A 20830-nucleotide genomic window follows, 5' to 3' on the forward strand; every position below is an offset into this window, starting at 1 on the left:
TACATTACATATGTATACATATACTTTTTCTTATATTATTAAATTTTAAATTAGGTATTTTTCATTTCTCTTGTCTTTTATAGATAGACACTTTTTTACATTCGGATAATAAAGATAAATTATTTATAAGCATAGTTTGCTTAATTTCCATTGATTGTGGAGACAAGATCTTGAAACACATTGGGAGGAATCGTGCTTCGAATCAATTTGACCTCTATTTCAATTGTCGAAAGAAATGTTATGTGAATATATCACTAGAGATGAAGGATAGATATAGAGAAGCATGATGTAATGACACAATTACATTGTATGTTTCTTGGTTCAGCCATTTTCTTATCTAGATAGTACTACTAACAAGTACAAATTCATTCCCTTGTGATTATTGCATTTGATCGATGATATCATTAAAAACGTACTTATTATCTTCTTCGGTAAATATATCGAAACACAAACAAAATTCGTACACAAGGCAATTCTTTTTATATTAAATATAAATAAAAATTCTTGTTCATTTATATTTCTATTAATATAAATATATGTATATAGTATGTACATGTGCGTAAAACGTGTCTAGAAATAAATTTATTTTTTCACATATTAATGAAATATACAATCAGCAATATGTAATTACAAATTTGTTTACTTTTTATTACAATATATATATATATATATATATATGTATATATTAATAATCATTCAGATTTATATTCTAGAAATATAGAATCTGGAAATATTAAGTGTAATACTATGTTGTTAAATACATATTAATTAACCAGAAATTGAGCTTTATTGTAGTATGATTTAATGAAAATTGCAATCAATTTATATTAATTTTATTAAACTTGATAAGTTTGAGTGCTACTAAATAAAAGTGTTAATAATTCTGGATCGGTTAAATTTTTCCTATACTTTTGTACAATTTCTTGAATTTTTAAGCGCCTACGTACATGTGGCGGATGATAACTGTAACATATCAGAAATATTAAATATACAGATCTTATTAAAATGTAACTTTAATTCTACGTACCTATCATTGTCAAGTCTTTTTCTACGTCCCATATTTAATGCTGTTTGCCTAACAAGTGTTCCTAATACTCTTCTAGACACAACCATACCATCGATTAAAGGAGTAGCTAAATTGATTCTAGAAACTGGACCTTGTAATCTGACTCTCATTAATCCACTACCAAGAGCTTGAAGAAAAATTACTTGTACATCCGATGGTTGTATCGCTCTGGATTGTTCAAGGCCAGTATAAGTGCAAGGGAGAAGATCACCTGCTCTCCAAAAAGAAATCGTATAATTTTCATTATTTAATAAAAATAAACAGTAAATATATTTATAAGGTAGAAGTACCAATTGGAAATTGAGCATAATCTTCTAAACTTTCTAGCCAAACGACCATAATTTTAATATCAGTTTGTACAGGTAAAACTTGTTTAACTGTCCTTTTTGGTTTCACTGGGTCTGTACTAGAAGTACTAGAAGGACTAGATCCTGTTAAACTTGGGGGTTGCTTTTCTAAGTCGAGTGACATTGCTCGTGAGTTTTGTATTGTACTTTGTCCTGTTCCATAATTTCGAGAATTAGTATGTTCACTGATACTTCTTTCAAACCAGACTACAATTATTTATTATACATATAGTTAACATATATAATATTAAGTTATACCTTTTTATGTATTATTTACTCTTTTTTCAAAGATCATACCTTGATTAACGCTAATATCACTAGTATAACTTGCTTCTTCTAACGAGTCTGAATTTAAGATATTGTACGATTGAGTTGGTACAACAAAAGCAATTTCTGAGCTAACGTCTGCCCAATAAAGTACATGGGTATCCCCATTATAAAGAGATCCCCCGTGATCGTTATGAGTTGGCGGTGGCACATTCAGATGCGATGTCACTCTCCACGAGGTAGAAACATGACCTGTCCAACCTGCATGCACCGATATAGAGACTGACCATCCAAGAGAATTTAAAAACTCCAAGAAATTTGGCGATACATTTGTTTCGTGTAACTATGAATATAAATTTGTTTATATAAATATAAACGCGATACGTGAAAACGTTCAATTAAGCGTTCTAAAATTCTTACCACATTAGATAATATTTCTGTTGGAGCTTTTTGACCAGCTTTCACATAAAAAATATATACAGTATCACACGTTCTTGGACTAATGTTATCTAATGTTTCTAAATCTAAACAAAATCCTGGAATGGTTGGATCTATAGCAATAAGGCCACTGTTTCTAGATTCATCGTTTTGTTTAGGTTCCATATTCAAAAAACCAAAATGACTCAAAAAAAGACGTGCAGTTTGAAATTCATGACAAATTTGAGGTGGTACGCATTCCTCTGTTTTTTCTTCCGAGATTTTATCGTTTCCATTACATTTTGACTCGATATTCATTTGACGTTCTAATAACTGTGATAAAATTTGATGTTCGTTTCTAACTTCATTGTTATCATTCATGACTGCTTCAAGACTTGGTATGGATTCATCTCTGTCGAAAGAATTTGATCAGTTTGATCAAAATTAATTCTAAAATATTTCAAAAAATATGAAACAATATTATGATAAAGTTTAACATACACTTTACAATGAGGAATTCGATCAACATTATCAGGAAAGAATCTAGGTTTATAATCTGTTCGTGGTGCTGCTTCTGCTAATGGCAGCGGTCGACCAGGATTTGTATTTACGCTTCTAATACTGGATCTGTGCCTTGGTAAATGTCGAAGTTGCATTGTCCATGCATGCCTACCAAATGGACCACGTATTAATACAGTTACAGTAGGCTGTGGATCTTGATCATTCCCAAGAGGTTCTTCTAATAAAGCTAATATAGTAGCATTTTCAGCAACGAAATATCGAAATCTTTCAACTGCAGCTTGACGTGGTACACAACCACCGGTCCAACTGTTGCAATGTCGTAAAAGTGATACTTCATCTAATAAAGATGATAATGATTGCGCTCCACATGCACTTGGAAAATACCCAACCTAAATAATAGAGAAATTTATTTAAACAGTTTTTCAAAAATATTTTTCTAAACTCTGAAATTATAACAGCTTCGATGTACGTACCTGTTCCAGAATAACTGTAAGAAGAGCATCAGCAGCATCTCTGACGCGCATAGATGCTGGTTTTAGTTCTTTCTCATCTTTCATCTTAATAGGTTCACCAGGTTTCCCTACACTTTTTGTTCCTGATACTCCAAGTTCAACTACTTCCAAAACTGTTGTTAGACAATCTTTATCCTGAAAAAATAATTGCGCGTACCAATTTGTTACCAATTTATTTCTTCATAATAAAATACTAACTTGCAGTAATTGCGGATGAGCAGTTAACCAAGTTGTCAAACAACTAAAAGCAGCAACAATAGAGGAATGAAGATCTTTTGAATGTGCTGGCGGTGGACGCCAACATTGATACGCAATGTAATCGCAAAGCCATTTTACAGCACGTTTACATTCCAAAGCATCTGTGAAATTTAATGAAAATTTCGACTGCGTAGTTACGCTATAATTAAATTATAGTTTATAAAATAAAATACAATTTAACCTGTAAGTTTCCTTGCTGCGTGTAGGGTGTCAAACATTGTTCTAACTTAGTATGCTTCAGAAATTTTAGAAATACGTTTTGACGACTAAATAGTATATATTTTACCTGTTTCACGAATGCGTGTTCTTGCTAATCCAGATAATATTTCAAGAGCCGCCAGAGAAATATTTAGGTCTGTTTTCCAAGATGATATTAATCTGTGGCAAACTAAATATGTTGCTCGCACGAAAAGAGCATGAGCTGAATCTGTAACATTTACCATATATTTATTAGTCGTTAAAATCATACATATTGAACTAATTTTTTAAAGCACCACTGTACGCGTACATTAGAAGTCTTTCAAAATGCAAGCCTGTGTATGATATTGTCCAAAAAGAACGAGAAATGTAAGAAAAATAATATGATATTTCTCAATATTTCGTATACGTGCAATAATCGAAGGCAAAACTAATATAAAGAATACTCGTATTTACCGAATACAATACATTCCTCTTGAAGAGTTGTAATATCTGAGGCTTCGCCGAGCGATCGTTGATCACTGGATATACTTATTTGACTGGCTGAATCGCTGGTGACTATCAAGCGATGATGAGACGGTACAATGGCGAATGCACAACAAAACACAACTCATAATAATAAAAACGAATAACATCTCACACAAGCACGCATAAAGCAAATACAATAAAAAGTGATATTAAGCATTATGACCTTACATTGCATAATTATGCTGAATTACTAAAATTTCCGTTTACAAGCAACTGGTAAGTGTTAATGAGTTGCCATTTCAAAACAGTGGAGCATTACTCCAGGCTACTATTATTGGAACGATGCTATTTACAATTACTTTTCAAAATTTAAATACAAAGGATAATTAATCTCAGAGAATTCAAAACAGTGCATTCAATATTTATATGTATATGTACAAACTAGTATCATTTAAATTACAAAGTATGACAAACCTGATGATAATAAATTTACTGTAGAATCATGTGCTACAGTGTCAGGTTGTGTGACTTGTTCAACTTCTTCTGCCGCCGCAGAATCTTGTACGCTTAATAAAAGAGCTCCTAAAAAAAATCACAACAAATTATAAAAGTTCTACTATGTTTAATTTCTGACTTACCTAATAACATATGAGTATTCTGAGAATCAGTTTCAACTTGTAACGCATTGATAAGCAAATTCATAAGTCTTGATTTTAATTGTGCAAATGTTACGTGACATTTTTCTGTAATCATCGGACTTAGAAATGTTGGTAATTCCTTGATAGCAAGATTCTATAAAAATAAAAATGTTACCGATTATGTGAATTTACTTTATGTATTTCAAATATTATCAATCGAATACATATTTATGCATATTAATTACTTGGAAGTGAAGAGGTAATGCCAGCATTGATATTAATAGATGTATGGAGGCTCTTCGTAAATCTGGTTTCGATACTATATTAGATTTAAGTTTCAAATCTTTTTCTGGTAATACTGTCTCTAAAGCTGATATCACTGCAGGTACTAATATCTGAACACCGTTTAAATCTAAGCGAAATAAATCCGCAGAATTCAAAAGTATACTTGCTAACGTTTCGCCACATTCTCGAGACTGTAAGCGATGATAAAAATACGGTATTATGTACATTTTCACTAGTACTATATTTGTAAGACTTGAACGAATAAGTTATTACTTCGTCAACTTTAAGACCATGATGCATTGCTTGATAAAACCTGGCTAGATAAACAGGTAAAATTTCTTCACCGGTTTTTTTAGCACAAAATATCCTGCATAGCGCACCTAAGGCTTCTGCCCTTCCAGATTCATAACGATCTATACAAAGCGTTGGTGGAACATCGTTAATGCTTTCTTGTAATGAACTAGGGCCCTCAACGAGTACAGAAGATGGACGTTTTGTCGCACCCGATGGTTCTGTTTATAAATGAAATTAATAACTTTTAATTTTACTTAATGCTACATCAAGTAATATTTACGTGGTAGACTTTGTGACCATCCATCAGTGCCTATAAATGCAGCTTCAAATAACCACTCTCCAAAAAGATGCAATATACTGTTGCACTTTGGACGTCCTGGAGCTAAAGGAGGCCTAATATCTTGAACTAGAGAAGCCATAGCTATAATAATAACAATTTTATAATAGATTAAGCCTGCTTACTTTGGAAAATAAATGTTATTTGATAAAGTCTCACATGTTGTACTCGAGGCAGATGAAGGTCCTGAATTAGATATTAACATGGGCGATGTACTCGAAACACGACTTGTTGTTAAACCAATTAAGGAAGCTTTTGGAATTCCTATAATAGAAATCAATAATATAAAACATAATGTGTAAAATATCGTTCTAACGTGGTAGTTTTCAAAATATAATACTTCTTTAGGACAAGGAAGTTTAGAAGCCTAAAAAAGTACTCGTTAAAGATATGTACAATTGAAGGAATATAATCGGAAACACACAGAAAGAGAAGTGCTGAATACCCTTAGTTACTGCAGAAGGTGTTACACTGAAACTTTTGGCAAGTCTGCGTTGTGTCGGAGGTGTAGGAGAAGGCTGTGTCGAATCCTTCCCACTTGATTTGTCCCACCCTATACCCCCACTTCCAATGCTAGCAGATCCAGAGCCGATGGTGGATACACAACATTCTTCCCAGCAACATGCCTGTGAAACTCCTAAAACATTTGTGACTGCGTGCAACCATCACCAATAAAGCAAGCTGAGGGGTACATGTGCTACTTTTAAAAGTGAAAAAAGTATGAAAATAGGTTGTCCTTATTTATATAGTAATGTATATTTCGAGGATATAAAGAATACATATAGGGTTACTTATACTTTCGTACTACAAAATTGTGTATAATTTAATTTACTTACCAAGAAAAGCATCAACTTGTCCTGCTATACCTTTTATTGCCTTTAAAAATATTTGCGGTAAACTTTGTAAACATGGGTGTTGACAAGGATCTATAACATTTGGGCTAGCAATGGCATACTGCAAAAATGCTTGTGTCTGTGAAACAACAGCAGGCCTACATAAGTCAACTGGATCACCTATCGTTCGCAAAAGTCTGTACCATGCTTGTGCCACAGCTTCGTCCGACATTGAAGGTGGTACAAGCTGAGAATCTTCTTCACCTAAATGTATTATTATACATATATTACAAATTGTTAACACGTAAAAGCAATATGAACAATCAATGAAAAACTATTAACTTATTTTTAATTCTGGAAACATTGGACCATACATAATTTGTAAAAGTCTTGCTGTAAGTGCAAGACAGACACGATTCCATTGCTCTACCAATGCTAATCTGTGTCGCCATCGAAGACAAGATTCCCGTAAAGTACGCCATAACGGTGGAGAAGGAAAGTTACGTTCACATGCTACTAACCACACCTAAACGGTATTTCTGTGTAACTATTAGTCCAAAAAAATATTTAACAATTAATAATATATTTTTATATGAACGTAATACCTCTAACAATACGCCTAAAACTCTTTCGCATAATTGTTCTCCAGCATCTTCCCTTGTTGCCGGGGGTGCTAAAAGTGCATCATTAATTCCAACGAGAAATAATAATAAGCTTTCCCAAGTTTCTCTTTCTAAAGTTGCAGGACCCCTTGCAATTTGTTGTAATGTTCTAAGTACTCTATGACACAAAACAGCTTGTCGATTAATTGTATCCGTTCCTATAAATAATATTAAATATTTCATAGTTGTCATTTATTTATCATTTATGCTGAAAAATATGATGCTTCGTGTAAAAAAAATTTGCTTTCTATAATTACAAATTACCTAAATCCTGATATAAAAATGGCCAGACTATGAAAGAGAAGATATAATTATAAGTTGTTAGATGTAAATATTTGTTACGTAATAACTATTGTTATAGATTAAGATAACAATAAGTATAGGATAAATGAAAATGGCTAAGAAATGTAATCCAAAAGGAAACCAATAAAATTATGTATAAAGTTATATCATGTAAATGGTTTATATTATGCATGAAACGAAGAAATAACAAATAAAAGATAAAAGCTATATACTTTACCTTCTCCTTTTCGTGGAACAAATAAATTATGAAAATGGCTTATTATTTTTCTGGCATAAAAATTAGGATCGTCTACAATCGGTCTGGGTACACAAATTTTTGGCGTAGAATATAATGCAGATAACCACTCGCAATACACGTTAACACAATCCCTAACGGTATCATGTTCGGCCAATGGTAATGATAATCCAAAACATATTACTTCCATACACCATTGCACTTCTTTATCGGTACACAATGGACTAGGCTCAGCGGCTTGTGTGATGCCAAGATTTGTAGCAAGTTGACGTACAATAGACAAGGCAACTTCTTTTCCTGCCCCGGGCGAAAATTTTTCGAGAACACTTTGGCTCTCCTCCGATCCTTGTTGAACTAGAACACTTAGAGAAGCCCATTCGGAATACATTCCTCCTTGGGAATCCTGAAAATTAAAATTTTTATATGCATAAACATTTACTAGCATTGATACGAAGATAAAAAAATGTAAAATAGTACACAATGATAGATAACCTTAAGATTAACTCTATTAAATACGCCTAAATTCATAGATTACTATACACTTTGACGCCCTATAACCAAGAATTGGCAAAGAGAAAGTGAAATTTTATACGAATCTCTTTAACTTTAATTATGAAACACAGTGTTTCATTTTATATGATATACGTAAAAATAGCATATAAATGAAGTGAAAAATTGTACGTAATCTTTTTAAAAAATCACATTGTAAAGTATATACACATATACGAAATTTGACAGAAGTGAATATTATTTGACAGGTAGCACCACCATATAGTATGTACGATTACATGATTTCTATTGGCTACCTACAATTATATTCATTAGATTAGTATCAACTCTTCCACTTTTTCCTATGCAAATATCCCTACATAAATATTATCTGAACTATTTAAACGATTCGTAGAATTATAAAAATATGTAATTATGTTATTAAACAGTTTATTCTTCAAAATTATATTAAAATCATAAACTATAAATACGTCTGATAGTAATTTGTATAAATTTTATTTTGCGATAATTAACATTTATAGGTAAAAATTATTCATGAAAATATTTTAACAGTTATAACAGTGTTACGTGTTTCTCGAAATGAATTATAAATATTTCTAGATATAAACAGTCTGATATTTATAAAACGGAAAAATTAACAGGCTAGAAATCTAGGCAAAAGATAAGTAATTTATTTATTTTATTATATAAAATAGATCTTGATTGGATGAGTTTTCTATCGGTAAGGTAGTTAGAAGGTAGGAAACTTAACTCTTTGGCTCTACCTACTGGGTAGGAGGACAAGTATTACAATCTTGTGTATTGTATTACTAGTTTTTTTGTGTATGGTATGTATCTAAATCTTGAAACGAAAAACATCGACAGATGGCTCAAGATCATGTTATGACTAATATTTTTAGTTGTACTTATGCAGATATATAAGAATTATAATACTTAAGAATAAGTGTGAATACAGAATTGAAGATAATGAGTATAAGGACAATGTTTTCGAATATGAATTGCATTTGAAGTTGCAGTTTCGTAAATTTGTGCATCGGGGTAAATAGCGAATGAAACATGGCGTTTGTTTCTTTCATATGTTCCGAAGATATTACTTTTTGATTTTCTTTTACGGATTTTCAATTATCGTCGAGAACAGCGTTCCGATGCATTGAAGCTTTTTTCCTTTTATAACACTTTATCACAAGCGTGCAAACAGTCAATACTCATTTCCAATTTACTTCATGAGTTTTGAAAAATGAAGAAAGCTATGCTTATTTGTGTCTTTTGAGATGTGGGACATTTTTGAAATATTGAAGAATACAACATGACGTCCCGCAGTTACACAAAATCTTACAGCCGTAAGGTCAGCAGTGTGACGCCTGGGAGTATTCAATTTGATAAGCTTTTTAGAGAAAATAGCAATCGTCCTTCTGCTGCTAAATCGGCAGGCACTGTTGGAAAATGGGGTATAACATCGTTCACGTCTATCAGGAGTACGAATATCAATGGTACGCATATTTTTTATCAATGGAAATTTTATACTTTGTTGTATCGTATAAGATATACCCATACATATGCATATGTATATACATGAATTTTTAATTAACAAATATTAAACAATCGTGCATTCAATATTTAACGATAAAATCTTATTATTAGTGTGAATATTTTTAATTTATTACGTATATTGTACTTAAGAGATTCTGCTTTTAGAAGTATTTCTCTCAAGGTATAGAGCTATTTTGCATACATTGTTGAAAAAGAATTTTTAGTTTATTAACAAGCGACAACTTCTGTAACAATTTAATAAAAGAACTTGGTCCGATTGTTACTTTTTTTTTTTTTTTTTTTAAAGTCTATATTATATTTTGTTATGTTACAATAAATCATAATAACGTTATTCCGTTTATAGGAAGAAGAGATGATATTCATAACACATTTGGTGCAAAAAGAATAAAACTTGATTACGGAAATCAGAATGCTCGTGTAAATTCTGGAAAAGATCCATTTTCATTTGAAACTGATCCTGACAATAAATCAGATGTTGCGACTCCGGTCGTTAAGCCTAAGAAATTTTTTAAAAGTAGAAACGTACCCCCTGCAGTAGAAGAATCTCGTCAGGATGTGGCAATATATAGACAAGTACCTGATTCGCATTATGGTAGAGCACGTGCTCAAAAAAACGCCCCACAACCACCACCAAAACAATCTTTACCAAAAGTATCAAGTGTTTCAGCTAAAAAAGTAGTAGAAGCTATAGATGGAACAACAGACGATGCTCCCATTAGAGAAGAAGCAAAACCTCCTATTGTATTAAGAATATGTAAAGGTACGGCACAGTTAGTTTGTGGAAATGTGCAAAACAGCCAAGATCCCGAACCTGAAACATATAGAATTTCAACACCACTTATTAGCCCTACAAAAGTAGATATCGAGCGTAAGAATTTCAGTACAGATCCGTCAAAACCTGATCAGAAAACAATTCGTTCCCACCAACCTATTATTTCTACTGTGTCAATACCTTTAGAAAATTCAGAAATGAGAAGAACTACTCGCAGTCGAGCAAAAAATCTGCATTTAGATTTACCAACATCTTCTGTTGTATCTGCAACGCCAATAACACCTAATTCGCATGGTTCTGGTCTTTCTTTAACCCTTAGAAAATCTGTTACTGACTCTAATAACACATTAATATCCCATTATGATATTGTTAAGACTGATTGTGGTTCGACGTATACCTGCAAGCCAGCAATTGAACCATTAATTGGGCGTGATCAACCACTGCCAACTACAACTCAAGAACTAATTGATATATTATCAAGTGATTCTGATCCTATGCAGACAAGACCAATGATAATAAATGCACCAGAAACTGAAGAAAATACAGAAGTTGTGCCAGACGGAGTTCAACATTGTTCAATAGATATTCCAACGAATGAAGTAATCTCTAGATCTACTTCACAACCAGAACCAGAAATTGAACCAGAACCAGAACTAGAACCAGGACTGGAATCGGAACTAGAACCAAAATTAGGATCAGACCTAGAACCAGAATTAGAACCAGAACCTGAACTTAAGCCTGAACTTGAACCTGAGCATGAACCTGAGCATGAACCTGAACCTGAACCTGAACCCGAACCCGAACCCGAACCCGAACCCGAACCCGAACCCGACCCCGAACCCGAACCTGAACCTGAACCTGAACCTGAACCTGAACCTGATCTTGAAACAGAAGCAGAAATAGAACAACCAGTTCGTACAAATGACACTGATATGGCTACAGCTAAGATCTTAGTTGATCAAGATTGGTTCTCTGGTAGTGACGATAGCGAAGGTGTCAGTTGTAATGTCGAAAGTGATATAGCATTACATGTAACAAGTACAGTCTCTGAATCACAGCCAGCAAATGTTCCATCTGCAACTGTTCAGAAACCTGCTACTAAAAAGGGTAGTATTTTTAAGAGTCGTTCGACGGGTGCAACAAACGGAAATAAAAGACGGGCATTGTACAAGCATAAGTGGTGCGACAGTGATAAAGAATCTAATACCACAGATGCTCCTAATACTGGAAATACTACACCAACGATTGCTTCAGGGTCCCATAGTGGTACAGGACCTGTAGCATACGAAGAAGAATTTGATTCTTCGCAACTAACAAGAGTTGTAATATACCCTGAAGCCGATACTGGTTTTGAAGATGAATCGGATGCTATAACAAGTATTCGTTGTGGCAAGAAAGTTAAAGGAGTATGTATATTAGAAAAGAAACTATTATATTCTATAGTAGCACTCGTAATTTTTTATACACCATGGTAACAAAAAGTTAATAATATTATATCGATCTTTTAATAATTAGTTTAGTATGTTGTAGGAAATTATTTTACCACCTTGTTTCCATTGCATGCATAAAAAACTAAAGGCGATATGCATAAAATTGTATAATTATTTACTTAATTTTATAGTTCTATACCGTAGTAAAAAATGTGAAAAAAGCTCATCAAATTCAAGAAAGTGGAGAATTTCAAGAATTTAACGATGACGTTGAATATATATTAGACACTTTAAGAGAAAACAATCCAAATGCTACTCGATGCCTTTCAGCTATACGATTAGCAAGCAAATGTATGGCGCCTGCATTTCGTATGCATGTGCGTGCTCATGGAACTGTTGCTAAGTTTTTCAAAGCACTTCACGATGCCACCAAGGATCAGGTATAGAATTTTATTTTTTATAAATATATTGTGTATAAGTTTTATAATTATTGTATGTTTAAAATCTGAAAAATTCTATACTTTCTTTCAGAGTCTTGCTTTATGTACAGCAACAGTAATGTTTGTGTTAAGTCAGGATCGTTTAGCTATGGATTTAGACCGTGATTGCTTGGAATTAATGTTAAGTTTGTTAGAATCTGATGCCAGCCATAAAGATGCACTTGATGATTGTGGCCTTAGTCGGGCAGAACTGTTAAAAAATAAAGAAAAAGTACGTCAATTATGTGCTGACATACAAGCTCAAGGACATGCAAAACATTTAAATCTTGATAATATAACTGTAAGTATTTCATACATAATTTCATAAAGCGACAACAATATGAACAATGAACGTGACCAATAACAAATTATTTTTAATTAGGTTGGTCAACTTGCTATGGAGACGCTTCTTAGTCTTACATCGAAACGTGCTGGTGAATGGTTCAAAGAAGAACTCAGAGAATTGGGAGGTTTAGAACACATTATAAAAACAATCAGAGATTGTCACCGTCATATTAATGCTCAGGATATTACAAGATCTGGTTGGTCGGATCCATTATTAGACAAATTACGTAAAGTTGATAGATGTCTACGTGTATTAGAAAATGTGAGTTATACATATTTACATATTCAATAATACAGATACATAATATCCATAATAAAATATATTATTAAAATTTCATATTCTTTCAGGTTACCCACATGAACGAAGAGAATCAGGTATATTTGTTAAAATATGAGAACGGAGTTTTAGTCAGCACTTTAGCAAACTTGTATTATCTTTGTGGACAAGAAATTCCTATTTATCCAACTATAGATCCAAGTGATAAAACTTCCACTGGTGCTGTTATCAGAGAGTGTCTATTCGCTATTATTAAAGTTCTCATTAATCTTACACATCGATTCAATAGACAATGTAAGATTTTATTATGGCGTATCTCTTCATTGATCAAATTGTTGATGAATGTACGGTCATTCTACTAAATAATAACATGTTTTATACTTATTTTAGCTTTTGGAAGTAAATCAGTAGGTACACAACCAGGTGTCTTAGATTGCAGTTTATATCTTTTGTTACGCGTACCCGAATCACTTCCTGAAGAAAAGCGTTTTGATATGATGATGTTGGCTTTGATTCTACTGATAAATTTAGTAGAGCAATGTGACGATAATAAACAACTTCTTATCGAATCGAAAGCTCCGCCATCGACAGAAAATATTTTTGACGGTAAATACATTATACATTTTTTTCACAATGACAAAAATTTAATTGTACTTATCTCACCTTTTCTGTAATATAGCCGAGGAGAGCGGAGTAGAATCTTTAATTGATCTTTTTTACAAACAAGAAGAATTAGCTCGTGCCGAAGAGCAAAAAACGGATGCTATTTTAGATGGTAAAAAAGATTCCGAACAAACGGAAACTGTATCGACAACAACTAAATCTCAAGAAGAATTTATTGAAGAAACTGTTACAAAATGTTTGTATAATTTTAGTTTTGTATCAATAAAAATTTTATAAAACGTAATTCATAAATTATTCTGTTTCAGTATTGCAAAAGGCGGGACGTCATATGGAACATACTTTAATAGGAGCATATGTAGTGCTTTTACTTGGTTACTTAATAATGGATAATAAGGTAATAAACTTTAAACTGAAATAAAAGTAATTAAACTCAAATACCAAATAATTTATATGTATTTCTAGGATTATGAATCGTTGGTACGTAGTAGACTTCCAGATAACAACTTTACTACTATGGTGTCTGTACTTCAGAAATTTTTCAATTTTATGAATTTAACGGCATCGGTAATTATTTTTTACTAATTTTTTTCAAGCTTTATCAATCGTCAGGGTATTCAATTATTTCTGAATATAAAAAAAAAAATTAATTTATTGCAGAATGAAGTAAGTAGCTGTGGAATTGCTGCTACTGAAAAGGTGATTAAGTTCCTAAAGATGTCAGATGCCAGAATTGAAGAAGAAAAAAATGAACTACCATTACCGGTGTTAGAAGATCCAAACATAATGCTCGATTTGTCTTCGTCTTGATTGATATCTCATACACACATTTGACATTTTTTATTACCCTGGCATGCAAAGAGAGCCAAAGTTATATGTCTCCAACGAAGGAAATTCTTTCTATCGCAGTATGAATGGACGTGTTTCATATTGACCATATATTTTGATATATATTTATTCACTTACATAATTTATTGCTGTACCTTTCATTAAATTGATTTATTTCCCCGTTAGCAGTAACAAGTTAGATATTAAGTATAAGTTGTTAATTAATTCCGCAGAAACTAATACCATAAAGAATACGCCTTGTAATTACGCATATGGCTCATTTAAGTTTTCTGCTGGCGTGTATGTATTATTATCGATTATATGATTCGCCGATCGGTTTTTTTAATATTTCTAACTGTCAAGAAGAGTGACAAGATGTAAACGTCTTCTTGTCAGATCATAATTTCTTTGCTGTATAATAATGCATAAATTTGAAATTTTATAATTACTTGGAAATTTTAAATTATCTACATTGTAAGTTACGTTGAGCGATTCGCGGCGTTAGAGTTTACCATAACTCATTAAAATTTGAAATAGCATTATTATCTAAGTTTATTTTAATATTAAAATTATACTATAAGCCTTGTAAATGTAAATTTATAAATTATAATTGTATCTTAAATTCACAGTTTCAAGTTATTAGATCCCATTGACAGGCACAAGTTTTCACAAACCTTTAATCGCGTATTTTGTCTGACAAAATAAGGGAATGAATAAGAGATATATCACATTGTTATGTATATGCAATAAACTAGCTTTGAAACTACAAATCTGTAAAATAAAACACTTTTTAAATAAAAATCAAATACGTCATGTATTAGACAGCATAAAATATAATTTTATTCTGTATTAAATATTTATTTTGATTTCTTTTCCTTCCTATGTAGGTTCCTTATTTCAGTATCTGTGACTAATTTCAAACAACCTATTGCCGTGTGTAAATGTATAAATTTTATAGGTACATATAACGATTACATTTAGGCAGTGGTATTAATAGAATTATAAAGAACAGAAGTACGGAAAGATACCTGATGTAAAATTCAAATTTTCCTCCGTGATCCTCTCAACGTACATATTTAGATTTTAGGCATCTCATTGTGGTGTTACAAAGAGACCAAATACTTTGCCAGAAAAATGAGAAATGTACATGTGATAAACAAAATCATATAATTGAAATACATACATATACATGTGCTCATTCATAGGAATAATAAAAATAATTTCTATTTTTTCAATGGTCAAAACATGATCAGAGTATCCTTAGAACGTGTATTTCCGTGTAAATTTTTATCCACAGATTGAAATGGCCAATTTATTCAATGGTACTCTATTGTACAATATAGCTAATAATTTTAAATCACGGTACGACATGGAAGGTTATATAAATACAATTACGCCTTCGTTTGCATCATATCTTTAAAATGAAATCAATCCCCGTAAGAAACAAAGACCAAAGTCCAAAGAAAAAAGCAAAGTCCGACCAAAATACAGACGATAATGATACAGAATATTTTAGTGCAGACGAAGATATGTACCTCCGAATCTAATAACCAGACTATTCACGGCGTAAAAACCATGAACACAATGTATAGAACCTAATTTATATAAATTTAATCGTCATTTTTCCTTTTTCTATGCATCATTACTACTTATTATCGAAAATTATTGTCATTATTCATTAAAATAATTTGTAAATTCAATAAGAAACGAGTACATTGTCATGCTGCATATATTTATCATTTCTAACCTTATTTAAATCGAAAAAATCGATACTATTAATTTTATTCCTTTACGAAAGAAAAAGCTTATAATCGAAGGCAATTGATATAAATTATCAACAAAAATTTGATATTTATTTGTACATCCGGATAACGGTTTGAAATATTTGTTAATAGATTCAAATCTTTAAATTAAACGTAAACGGAAGTTCGTTTATGAATAAATTTGGTGGTAATTTAATGCATCGAAATCGACAATAGTGACGACGAACTTCTTTAGCGTTTAACGGAGTGGTGGGGACAGCCGACATATCCTACCGCACGAGCCACATGTTACGCCAGGTCAGCACTTGACGCGCAACTTCCAACAACATAAAATTAAATATACATCTAAATATTTTAAACATACGCATGAAATTTCAAGCGAACATTTCTGCATTTTTAAAACATTATAACTTCTGAACGGATTGGAGGATTTTAATGTTTCAAATTGCAAACAACGCGTATTTTGGTGAAGAATATGTAGAAATTCTAAGAATATTCGAAAAGTTGTTCCATAACGTCGTAAAGTGACAAAATGCTCAGAAAAATTGTCAATTTTCAAACGATCATAACTTTTACAATAGTAAAACTTATATCATTGAAATTTTTTCTAGAAGTAGTACCTAGAAAAAAGTATTAGACAACATTTGATTTTGATTTCGATTAAAACTGAAATTTATATTGTTTTAAATTCGCAGCCATTAGCTCGGTGTTACCCATAATGAAGAAGTTCTTCTTGAAAGGTAACACCGATTACCAGGTCTCACCACGAGGAGGTTGCTGCGATTGGAGACCCAAAGTGAGATCGATGGAACAAAGTTCGATCGACCTTCCTTTTTACACACTTAGAAACTAGATTACGCAAAAAAAAAGATGCCAAGTAATTACTTTTCTAAAACAAAGGAGGAAGCGAAATTGTGGGAGACGCGACACGACGAAACGCGACACAATGCTGCACAGTGCAGTAGGAACATGAGGTGCGACACCGTACCGAATAGCGGGTCAAAAGGGGCAGCTCGTTACCTCTTAGCAAGTCCAATTGAAGGGGAGGAGAATCGACGCACCAGACACGGGTTCCCCATTTCTCCAACGCGCCCTGCTGGGAGCCCGTAGGACCCAACCCGGGACGTCTTACACAGGAGAGAGATCCTGAGTCGGGGCTACCGCAGACAGGAACAGGTCCCCTCTACGGCCGATGACTCTTTCCCTAGAATTGTCTCACCAGAGGACGGCAACCGACCCTTCGAACCATCTAAACGGCCGATCACTTGCTTTTTACATCAAAGCAGCGGTGACCGGAGCTAGAAACGGGGAAACGAGACTGGAAAATAAGCTATTAATTAATTCATTACTTGGCAATCTACGCAGTAAATAAAATAATATACAATGTAAATTGAAAATTAACGTCGTAGGTGGAATTGAGAATTAATGTGAATTAATGAAATATAGGAAACATCGGAAAAACAAGGAAAAGAAGGAAAAAGAAAAATTCGACGTTAATTTTTACATTCGCGCTGCGCCTTAAAATTAATCGCTTACGTGTAAATCCCGATGAATCCGACGTCATCTATTGATCTCCTCCTCCTCCTAGAAATTGATCTGGTAAAAAACTGAAATAAAAATTAGTAGTTATGTGTACATGTAGACAAATAATAAAACCTAAATAACAAATTAGTTTGAAATAAGGAATTGGAACAATCCAACGAAGTAAATTAACGAAACGAATCATTCGAAAAAAAAGAAACCAACGATGTGTACTTTGAATTATAGATTAATTTTGAAAATTAAAAAACCAACGAAGCGCAAGACGAATAACAAAATAAATCGTAAAAGAACAAACCAACGATGAAAGCGAGACGAAGATAGAATAGAATAAATTGAAAAATATCAACCCAACGATGTAATTAATATAGATAAAACTAGATGAACGAAGAACCCAAATATGAAAATACCTATATACATAAAAATGCAGAAAAACACAATATTTTCATTAGTTATATTAATATTAATTGTATCTATACCAAAACCAAAGGGTGATCCTTCCTTCCTGGTCAGCATCGCAGAAGATATCTGAAACAGAAAACAAAAACGCGTGACAGTACCCCCGGCGGTTCCAGGAGTACTGAAAAGAGTTGCCCAGCTGTGTCCACTTTTATGCAGTCAAGCCAAAGAATCAACGAGCCAATCAGCAGCCAGTCCGCTGGGGGCGACCATCGTCCGTCCACCTTGAAACGTTATAAGAGCCCCCTGAGGCCCTCGCGCGGGAGTTATCTCCCAACCACCAAGCAAGACGGACCGCATCGAGATGAAGAATTTAATTGAAGATTTACATTCGATCAAAATCGAAGATGGCGGCCAAGAAGATGTTTCACGAGCAACGGGCAAGGGAGAAAACCGGTCTTTTTAAAGACCAAGAAAATCTCATTCGTGGGAACAACTTATGCAATGAACTGAACAACTTTTATATTTAACAACTCAGAGACACTTTACATCTCTGTTTTGTAACAACTTTTATATTTAACAATTCAGAGACACTTTACATCTCTGTTTTGTAACAACTTTTATATTTAACAACTCACAGACACTTTACATCTCTGTTTTGTAACAACTTTTATATTTAACAACTCAGAGACACTTTACATCACTGTTTTGTAACAACTTTTATATTTAACAACTCAGAGACACTTTACATCTCTGTTTTGTTACCGACTTTTATATTTAACAATTCAGCGACACTTTACATCTCTGTTATGGAACAAGTTATGCAATAAAACTGAACATGGTATATTTGCCTATATGTATAGGAAGGAAATTCGTCGTTAGTATTGTCGCCCGTCAATGCACTTAATTATGCAAGATCAGTATACTATCTAATTTTATTTTTATTATACCGGTTTGTAATATCGTAAAGATCAATGCAAAAACATTATGCACAGCTCTTGTATTTCTTTGATTTATCCAAGTAGTCAAAGTATAATATTTAACAAACTTTTGGTTCAAATAAAATAACGAATGACACAAAATTTGAGTACCTGTTACATGTAACCTATGTATAAATGCATAACTAATATTGATATACGCATAACGAACTTAGTTTGTGATATGAAACATTAAGAAAAGTGTAAATTAATAAATAAGTTTCAAAATGGGTATTCCAGGTTTAACAACTTTCATAAACAATCGTTCAGATCGTTATTTGGAATATTTCGAGCTACGTGATACGTATTTAGTTATTCAGCTGTCAAATATATAATTGGTACAAGTGCAATTGTGTTTTTGTCGGTGATTACGATAAATACGCTCAACGAGTATCGGATTTTTTTGACGATTTGATAAAGTGCAATGCAGTACCATTAGCTTTGATCGATTGTGGTTGCGAGGATAAGAAACTGCAAACAGTTATATCTAGATCTAGAGAAAAGGTTCGTACAGCATCATCTTATTCTCCGATCTGTCAACAGAAAATGAAATTTTTTCCTTTACATATTTAGGAAGTTTTCAAAGATGTTAGGAGAAAGAAGAATATTCGTCATGTGCAATGCTTATTCGAAGCTGATAATGCTATAGCTACCGTAGCAAGGATATTGAATTGTCCTGTATCGAGTTATAATTCAGATTTTTATGTGTTTGGGACATTGCACATACCGTTTGATACATTGGACAATTACACGGTGAAAAGTTCAACTGGAAATGGTTACACGAAACGTTGTAAAATTTATAAAGTTGAACACTTATTAAATTCTTATAGAGGTTTAAGTCAATCTACACTGCCATTAGCTGCAATATTACTAGGCAATGATTATGTAAAACGTGGTACATTTAGAAACTTCTTTCGTTATTTAAAGTTACGACGAATAACAAGAAAAAGGTATAGTAATCGACAGTATTGTATAGAAGCAACTTTACAATGGTTGAGCGGATTTTACATCTTGGACAAAGCAGTCATTGGAATACTATGTAGATCACCTAAAACCGTAAGACAAAAAATGGCTATACAAATGCATCTACAGAAATACTTGCTTACTTCCATTGGGGTTTTCACAGGAATATGCAGCTCGTGCCACAACACATTCCATAAACAGAATTTTTAATTTGATGGAGATGTTAATAGTCTAATGTACATAGAAGAAACTGATAAAAATGGAGACTTTGAATCATCCGAAGAAGAAGAAGAAGAGGAAGAGAACGAAGTTGAAATATTAGACATGCTTAAAGGGGTCAGAATCTGCTACCAATAATGCACTAGCTAATGTACCTAATTTGTTTGTAGATGAATTTCTTATGGGCAATTATCCTGCATATTTTATGGACTTGTTGGTTCGACGTTATATATTTGTCCTGTACAAATAGAGGATTATTCCTATCCATTGAACAATGTAATAAGTTTAAAAATTATTAGAGTTATATATGCATTTCTGCAATCAGGAATGAATAGAAGGAGAGGTTTCATGAAATACATGATTAGAGATTATAATAAAAAGCTTAAATGTTACGAACTAGAAGGCACTGACACTAAATTTTCATCCCCATTACTGTCCCTATCTAATCTTAGAGAAGTACCATTAACGAGTCCAGGATTAAAAAATAATGTACAAACATGCGTCATTGATTTTTC

General features: G+C 32.7%; 2 protein-coding genes across 3 annotated transcripts; one reads left to right on the forward strand and one right to left on the reverse strand.

Moving 5' to 3' along the window:
- Window positions 1–836: 836 nt before the first annotated feature.
- On the reverse strand, window positions 837–8347 carry LOC122397485 (ral GTPase-activating protein subunit beta-like). The gene is made up of 24 exons (XM_043396651.1): window positions 8135–8347; window positions 7625–8045; window positions 7369–7395; window positions 7048–7262; window positions 6785–6968; window positions 6446–6706; window positions 6055–6246; window positions 5769–5873; window positions 5553–5693; window positions 5252–5490; window positions 4939–5169; window positions 4694–4847; window positions 4530–4637; window positions 4044–4145; window positions 3676–3816; window positions 3571–3585; window positions 3330–3490; window positions 3093–3266; window positions 2599–3008; window positions 2101–2509; window positions 1711–2023; window positions 1357–1620; window positions 1028–1277; window positions 837–963 (listed from the first exon to the last, which is right to left on the reverse strand). Exons 1-24 carry the CDS (start codon window positions 8168–8170, stop codon window positions 837–839), a joined length of 4680 nt encoding a protein of 1559 aa, XP_043252586.1. The 5' UTR covers window positions 8171–8347.
- A 652-nt stretch (window positions 8348–8999) lies between these two features.
- LOC122395549 (protein wings apart-like) lies at window positions 9000–15135 on the forward strand. Of its 2 annotated transcripts, XM_043393337.1 has the most exons (12): window positions 9000–9642; window positions 10047–11096; window positions 11229–11881; window positions 12097–12345; window positions 12437–12685; window positions 12767–12991; window positions 13078–13300; window positions 13397–13612; window positions 13686–13865; window positions 13936–14024; window positions 14093–14194; window positions 14288–15135. In XM_043393337.1, the coding sequence occupies exons 1-12, from the start codon at window positions 9459–9461 to the stop codon at window positions 14435–14437; spliced, it is 3570 nt and encodes a 1189-aa protein (XP_043249272.1). In that variant the 5' UTR covers window positions 9000–9458; the 3' UTR covers window positions 14438–15135. The 2 variants fall into 2 exon arrangements, with proteins under 2 accessions (XP_043249272.1, XP_043249186.1); XM_043393251.1 differs by having other exon boundaries at window positions 10047–11881.
- The last annotated feature ends 5695 nt before the right edge of the window (window positions 15136–20830 follow it).

This window comes from Colletes gigas, unplaced genomic scaffold (genome assembly GCF_013123115.1).
Source record: "Colletes gigas isolate AHSC1104 unplaced genomic scaffold, ASM1312311v1 Colletes_gigas_Sc00001, whole genome shotgun sequence".
Classification (NCBI taxonomy): domain Eukaryota; kingdom Metazoa; phylum Arthropoda; class Insecta; order Hymenoptera; family Colletidae; genus Colletes; species Colletes gigas.